General features: G+C 37.4%; 1 protein-coding gene across 1 annotated transcript; it reads right to left on the minus strand.

Annotated features, from left to right (window-relative positions):
• Positions 1-1,075: 1,075 nt before the first annotated feature.
• Positions 1,076-3,310, minus strand: LOC129307964 (AAA-ATPase At5g57480-like). Its single transcript, XM_054948919.1, has one exon. The coding sequence runs from the start codon at positions 3,135-3,137 to the stop codon at positions 1,575-1,577; it is 1,563 nt and encodes a 520-aa protein (XP_054804894.1). The 5' UTR covers positions 3,138-3,310; the 3' UTR covers positions 1,076-1,574.
• Between the last annotated feature and the right edge of the window lie 4,299 nt (positions 3,311-7,609).

Consider the following 7,609-nt stretch of genomic DNA (forward strand, 5'->3'; position numbering starts at 1 on the left):
TTTCATGACTTTCTATAGCCTTTTGTTACTTCAGCCTCTCCTTTTTGGCCTTTTACTTTTTTCCCCATTTTGCCCCTCCAATCCTATCCACTAGCACAGTATTTTTTTAAAAAATCATCATTCAGACACCTCAGTTTAGGGCCAATCCATCCAATCACACCCTCTCACGTACTAAATAATTCTCACAGCTCCTTGTGCCCCCATTTCATGATCCTGTGTGATCAAGTCCTCTCCAGTTCTGCTTCATCCAAAAACTCCCCTTCCTTCCATTGCCCAAAATAGCACTCGTACTTATCCACATGTAACATATAATGTAAACAGAGATTAGTGATCCTTTCTGTATTTAGTACATCGTTTGTACTCATCAGGCTCAATATTTTATGCCTCTGTAGTGAATATTTTAGGTTTCCTTTATCCGGTACATCCAGTTGTATATCCCTTCATCAAGCAAAACAATAAAAAAAATGATAATTAAATCTCAAAAGAACGAATTAATGAAGGTCAAATCTTTCATTTTTTTCGACAAAATTGATTGCATACAATGAAAGTTATGTTTAAAATTTAGATGACTTAATTGCAATGGAGACTGAGAATCTGATTTTAAAATATTTTAATTGATATTAGCAACTCTTCTTTTAAAAAAAAACAATTATTAGCAATCTAATTGTCATTGATTCACTCTTTTAAAACATAATTGTCTTTCTGACATTTTTCCAAAAGAATATATCATCATTCAAATTTAATATAAATATATTTATTTTAAAGAACAAAATATTTAAATAATCAAAATGATTGATACCATATCACTAATTTTAAACTACTTGCAAGCGGATAACACTGTTATTCTCAACTAGCAAAGAATGGTTTCTCTGCAAGCACCAACCCCACCCAAGACACATTAAATTATCAGTGAACTATTAAGTGAACATTGCCAATAAGAAACAGCCTTAAAAGGCAAGAACAGGACACCTTACATACAATTACAACAGATTTAAGGTGAGCCATCCAGGATGATGATGATGGTTGGTATATGCAGTAGCCTCAAAATATATAAAGATAGTCATCAAGAACTCACTTTCAATGCCAACAAGTTTTTAGTAAGTTTGGATTGAATCGAGTGTTGTGAGGTGATTCCCAACTAAAATTTGCTATATTCCCTAACAAAGTCCCATCAAGCTCCTACCCTACGCCAAAGCCATGTGCACCCCAAATGTTCACCAACATCCCAGCTGGCTTACCACCAATGTCAGGTTGTAAAGCCCCTCCAACTCAAACATTTCTCGATTCCACAAATCATAATCTTACCTACTTACTGCTCATCAATTGAAGCTCAACTTTTTTTTTTTAACCTTATCAAGTAATGCAGAAGTCATTCAAAACTCAAAAGAACACATAATGATACTGACGATGATTTGTGTGACATGTTTCATCTTTCTCAGGTTCCCTTCAAGGTTGTTTTCTTTTTTCTATTTTATATTGCCTCCCCACATTGGCTTACCATTAAAATCTTTCTGAAGAGCAAATGCGGAGTCTCTGTTTTTTTGCTGTTCCTGTATTCCAGTTTGGTGGATCCTTCATTTGATCTTCTCTTCTTCCTCCTCCTCCTCCTCCTCTGCTTCTTCACCTTCCTTGCTGCAACTGTCCGCTATTTCTGACTCTTCTTTGGGACTCTCCAGAGCTCTTTTCTCTTGCTCTTCTTCTTCGTCTTCAACCCCACCGTTTGGTCTTCTCAGGACTCCATTTTTTTGGTTCCTCCCCGCCGTCAGTTTCAACGTCTCCAACAATTCCTTCGCTGCTTTTTCCTTGAACCGCCGGTTCTTAATCAGAACCTCGCTAATATCGGCCGGAGTCATCCGTGCCTTGTCGATCACTTGCTCTAATTCCTTCATAACAGACATGTCCAAATCACCTTCTTCACATCCCAGATAGTTCTTGAGAAGAATCTTGAGTGATGAGAAGGAACAGTAGCTCATGAAAATGTGCATATCCATTCTTCCACTTCGTAACAGAGCAGGGTCAAGCTTCTCAATGTGGTTCGTGGTGAACACGAAAATCCTCTCGCTCCCACAGCAAGACCATAACCCATCAGTGAAATTCAACAACCCAGAAAGTGTTATTGAATTCCCACCATCTTCACCGCAAGCAGAGCCACAAGCAGCACCTCGTATTTCAGTACCAGGATCATAGTAACTTCTCGAACTACTATTGCTGTTCTTCTTCCTGTTCGTCAAGTTGATTGAGCAATCAATGTCCTCGATCACGATAATGGATTTCGAGCTCGTCTTCATCAGAAGCTTCCTCAGCTCTGAGTTGTTATGAACCTCTGTTAATTCCAGGTCGTATATATCATACCCGAGGTAATTCGCCATTGCAGCGATCATGCTGGATTTTCCAGTTCCTGGAGGACCGTACAGAAGGTAACCTCTCTTCCAGGCCCGACCCGTGTTCTGGTAAAACGATTGACCATTAGCGAAATCTTGCAGATCTTCCATGATCTCCTTCTTCCTCTCCGGGTCCATCGCGAGAGTATCGAACGTGCTGGGATGCTTGAACGGCACCGATTCCCAAGGGTGGCCCCTAGAGTCCAAGGACCCACCTCTTGAATTTGTGTACAATAACCGTTCCTGATTCTTCCTCCTAATCTCATTCGCTTTCTCCATAATGTAATCCAAGTACGAATTCAGAATCAGAGATTTATGCTTCTTTTTGATTCGGAGCGTGAAGCCTCGCTTCTCGTCCGGAAGCGGCCGCCACGAGAAGGTCTGGGCCTGCCTCGGCGTAACGACGTGCTCCCACAGCACATTGACGCCGTTGAAGGTGTCGACGATGCTGTCATTGCTGGCGAGGCCAAAGGTGAAGCCGCTGGAGTTGAGAGCGCGGGTGAGGCTGAGGCGGTTTCCGGTTATGGAGACGGAGGAACTGAGGTAGAGCTGAACGGCGTTGTAGAGCTCGTTGGTATTGACGCCGTCGATTTCCGTAATATCGAAGTAACAGTAGGAGGAGAACCAGTTAAAGATCCGGTTGAAGAACTTGACGGTGGCAAACCGGAGCTCCGGCGGAAACACCGTCTGAAGAAGAGTCTGACAGAAAGCAAACACACCCAGAAGCGACGCAAAAGAGGTCCAGAACTCTCTCATATCCGCTCAAATTCTCCGCCTTTCTTCCCTCCCAATGAATCCAAAGAGACCCAGAGAAGAAAGATCAGAGTGTGAAAAATACTACAACACAACCAACACGTCCCTCCTCTATTTATAGACACAAGAGGATTTGAAGAAGCATGTAATAACCCGGGGGAGAGAAATGGTGAGAATAAAGGTCTTGGAAATCCAGGGTCGCACTTCGGAGAGATTTATCAAAAATCAAGAATTTTTAATTAATTAAGAAACATAATAAATGGACCACCCAATTATTTTTCCTTGTGTCTTGACAAAACAATTGGGGCTTTAATCAGAGAGCATTGATTATCCTATTTGATTGATATGAGAGAATTTTTTTTTTTTAAAAAGTACTGGATGGGGTCTACTGCTAGTGGAGTGGGGTCTACACAGAGAGAGATGAGATTTGCATAATTATGGAAAGAAGAGAGGGATTGGGCAAATGGCTATGTATCAGAAAACGAACCCATTTCATTTGGAACTGAATAAATATGAAGGAAGAGAAAGAGATCGCAAGCAAACCAGTTGAGGGGATTTCGTTTACAGCTGGTGGCAGTGGCAGACCTGCAACTGCAAATGAGCTACCTTACAAGTTTTTTTTTTTTAAAAAAAAACTACGTATCTGATGCTGATGGAGATGTATCAGCTATGCATGTGAGTTTTTGCAGGTATTTTTATTATTAATTAATCGAAAATTAAAATGCAGGAAAAGACAATGCAATTTTTTTTGGCCAAAAAAAGACAATGCAATATTGCATTGCAATGAAGCTTGAAACCTACAGGTAAGCTACATACATAGAACCGTAGAAGGGTATCATTTTGGTTCAGTGGCTCAGGAGAAGAAGGGAAAACCAACGGATCTAGATCATTAGGACAAATAATGAAGTATAGCTTATAATGGTATGGGATCAGATTCCTTCTGAGTATAAATTTCAAATGAGTAAAATGTTTGAAGTAATTTTCTTCTCAGTAATGGTATTAGATTATTAGGTTCCTTCTCACTTTCTCTGTGTATATAAGTCAAGAGTTAATTGCAATTTCAAATACGGATGACAATTGGACTGGTGGAGCGAGGAGGGTTGGTCTTTTTTTTTTTTTTTTTTTTTGCCTTTTAAGGGTTTGTTTGTATTTATCTCGTTATTTTGTACTTCATTTTAATTTGTACTCTAACCCGTTCTGTCTTGTCTTCTCTTCAAAATACAGAAAGAAAGCTATGTATTTATAAGAAAATCTCCTTAAAATTAATCTAAGTAGTAGATTTCAATGTATTAATTATAAATAATTTGAGAAAAAATCCATGAATTTTATAAAATGTTTTTGTAAAAAAAAGGAGACTAAATTTATATTCTATAAAACAAAATAAGATCGGAAAAATATTAAAAAAGAAATTTTATAAATATTGATGAATATCAACTTTAGAGAATTTACTCCCATGAATATTATAATGGAATTAGAAGAACGAATTCTTTTAATAAAATAATTCAATATTTTCCTTTGAATTTTATTGCTTATTTTCAACTTACAATCTTGTTAACAAATTTATTGATTTTTTTTTTATGTGGAGGAATTTAGAATTCAAAAACATACTTCGAGTGGCGGTAAAAGTTCCCTTCCATCACGTGCGGGAATCAGATTACAGTCACGAATATGGATGTAGTTTCGCTGCTCTTTTTGAAAGAAAAAAAGGGAGAGGAAACAGCAAGGTGGTTATTTATTTATTTATTTATTTAAATAAAACATGAATCAAAGCATAAAAAAATACTGGGCTTTTTGAATTGGTTCAGAGTGAAAGCCATGGGGTATGCTAAGGGGATTTGGCTGTTTTGAAAAAATAATTATCTCTCAGTTGAATATGTGTGCTCTAATACTCAGATGTTTCATCTCTAGTTTTTTCTAGCTCACTTGTGTTTATGGGGAGACTAATTATTTGTTAGGTAAAAGTCTTTGGAACAATCCTGAACTATTGGGAAACAGTATCATGGGTCTTTGGTTGGTAGTAGGTGATTTCAATGCTTATTTATCAACTGAAGACAAAGTTGGGGGTGTTGCTCCTGATGTGTTATCTGTTAAACAATTCAATGACAAGGTATCTAAATTAGGTCTCTTGGAAGTGGTTACTGTGGGAGATCGGTTCACTTGAGATAATAACTTTGTGAAGGAAAGGCTTGATTGGGTTTTCTCTAATTGCGAGTGGGCTACCTCTTTTCCCCATTTTAAGGCTTATCATTTGACTAGATTTGGATTGAATCATAGAGTTGTTCTCATAAGAGATTCAAATCAACAGGGTGTTCATCAAAGACAGTCTCTGTTCAAATGTCAAGCAGCTTGGTTCCTTGAGGAAGGCTTTTGGGATGTGGTTAGATGATGTTGGCAAGAAGAAAGTTGGTGTGATAAGATCAAAAAAATTTAAATCTACTGCAACTCACTAGAATAAATCTAGAGTAGGTAATATTCCTAAAAAAAAGAATCAGTTGCTAAGAAGAATTGAAGGTATTGATCGAGCTATAAGCGGGAGAGATTTCTAATACCTCAAGCAGTTGGAAGTAGAGCTTTGGAAAGATTATAATAAAGTCCTGGCCCAAGGAGAGTTACTATCATATCAAAAATCTAGATACAAATGGCTTGAGGAGGGATAGGAACAATAGATTTTTTCATGCTACTACCAAAATTAAATAAAGAAGGAATAGGATTGAAGCTCTCAAGGATGATCAAGGTAGCTAGGTTTTTGATAAGGAGGAGCTGAAACAATTGGCTTTAAAGTATTATCATGACCTCTTTAATTCAAAACCAAGAATGCAAGCCCTAACACTATCTATGTCTTCTTTTCCAAGTTTGGTAAGTGAGGATATTGCATTTCTATCTAGGGAGATCTCTGATGAAGACATCAAACAAGCAGTTTTTGAGATGGGTGGATTCAAAGAACCAAGACCATATGGAATTCAAGCTATTTTTTACCAACAATATTGGGAAGTATTAGGAAGTTCAATTTGTTCTCTTGTAAAAATATTTTTCTTCACCCAAAGAAAGTAGAAGGGATTAACAATACTCATATCGTTCTCATAACTAAGATAGAGAGACTTGAGACTATGAAAGATTTTAGACCTATCTTTCTTTGTAATGTGAGTTATAAAATTGTATCCAACATTATTGCCAATAGAATTAAGCCTATTATGGACAAGATTGTTGACTAGCATTAGAGTAGTTTCATTGCGGGATGGCAAAGTGGTGATAATGTCATTATAGCACAAGAAGTGATTAATTCCATGATGAGAAAGACTGCGGAAAAGGGCTTCATTGTAGTTAAAAGTGGACTTAGAGAAAGCTTATGATAGGCTTTAATGGTCCTTCATCAGAGATTGTTTAGAAGAGGTAGGTTTTGGTGACAAGATGTGTAGTGTAATGATGGCTTATATTAGTACCCCTTCAGCTAAAGTTTTATGGAATGGAGAGACTTCCAGAAGCTTTAGGCCTTCTCGTCGTCTGAGACAAGGGGATCCTATCTCCCCTTACATCTTCACGATTTGCCTAGAAAAGTTGAGTCATATCATTGCTAATGAAATTTCAAGAGGGAAATGGAAGCCTATCCAATTAGCAAAGGATGGGCCACTCCTTTCACACTTATTCTTTATTGATGATTTGGTTCTTTTTAGTGAAGCTTCTTGTAAACAAATGGAAGCTATAAATAGGTGTGTTTCTAAATTCTGCAAAGCCTTTAGCCAAAAAATGAATAAAGAGAAGACTAGACTTTTTGTCTCTGCTAATGTCCATATTAACAGAACTCTTAAGCTTAATAGGGATCTGGATGTTAGTTTGACGAGTAATCTGGGTAAGTATTTAGGCACTCCACTTATCCATAGATGAGTTACTAATAGTTTATTTTTGCTCATCTTAACGAAAGCTAGAAAATATATGTCAGGGTGGAAGGGGAAGTTTCTTATTATGGTAGGGAGGATAACCTTGATTAAGTCAGTAATTACAACCATGATTAAGTCAGTAATTTCATCTTTGCCAAGCTATTACATGCAAACTATTCTTCTTCTTATCGGCATCTTGAATGAGTTGGAGAAAGTGAGTTGAGAGTTTTTGTGGGGTAAACAAGATAGTTCAAAGAAAGTGCATCTTTTAGCTTGGGATGTCCTTCAGAAGCACAAAGAAAATGGAGGTTTGGGAATTCAAAACTTGAAACATCAAAATCTAATTAGGAAACTTTATTGGGGTTTAATTAGGAACCCTAAGGCCTTATGGGTGCAAGTGTTAAAATCTAATTATCGATGTAGTGAAGGAGGTACCTTGAAGATTAAGAAGAGGGTGGGTGACTCTATCACATGGAGGTATACAAAATCTAAAATTCTTTCCAATTAGGGGTGGGTAAGAAGATCTTTTCAAGTAATCAAATCTCTTTTAGTTTGATAGATGGACCCTAATAGATTGCCTCTTATTGACTTTGTGGAACA

The sequence above is a fragment of the Prosopis cineraria genome, unplaced genomic scaffold (assembly GCF_029017545.1).
Source record: "Prosopis cineraria cultivar Desert tree isolate PC_DT_omini unplaced genomic scaffold, ASM2901754v1 PC4, whole genome shotgun sequence".
Classification (NCBI taxonomy): Eukaryota; Viridiplantae; Streptophyta; class Magnoliopsida; order Fabales; family Fabaceae; genus Prosopis; species Prosopis cineraria.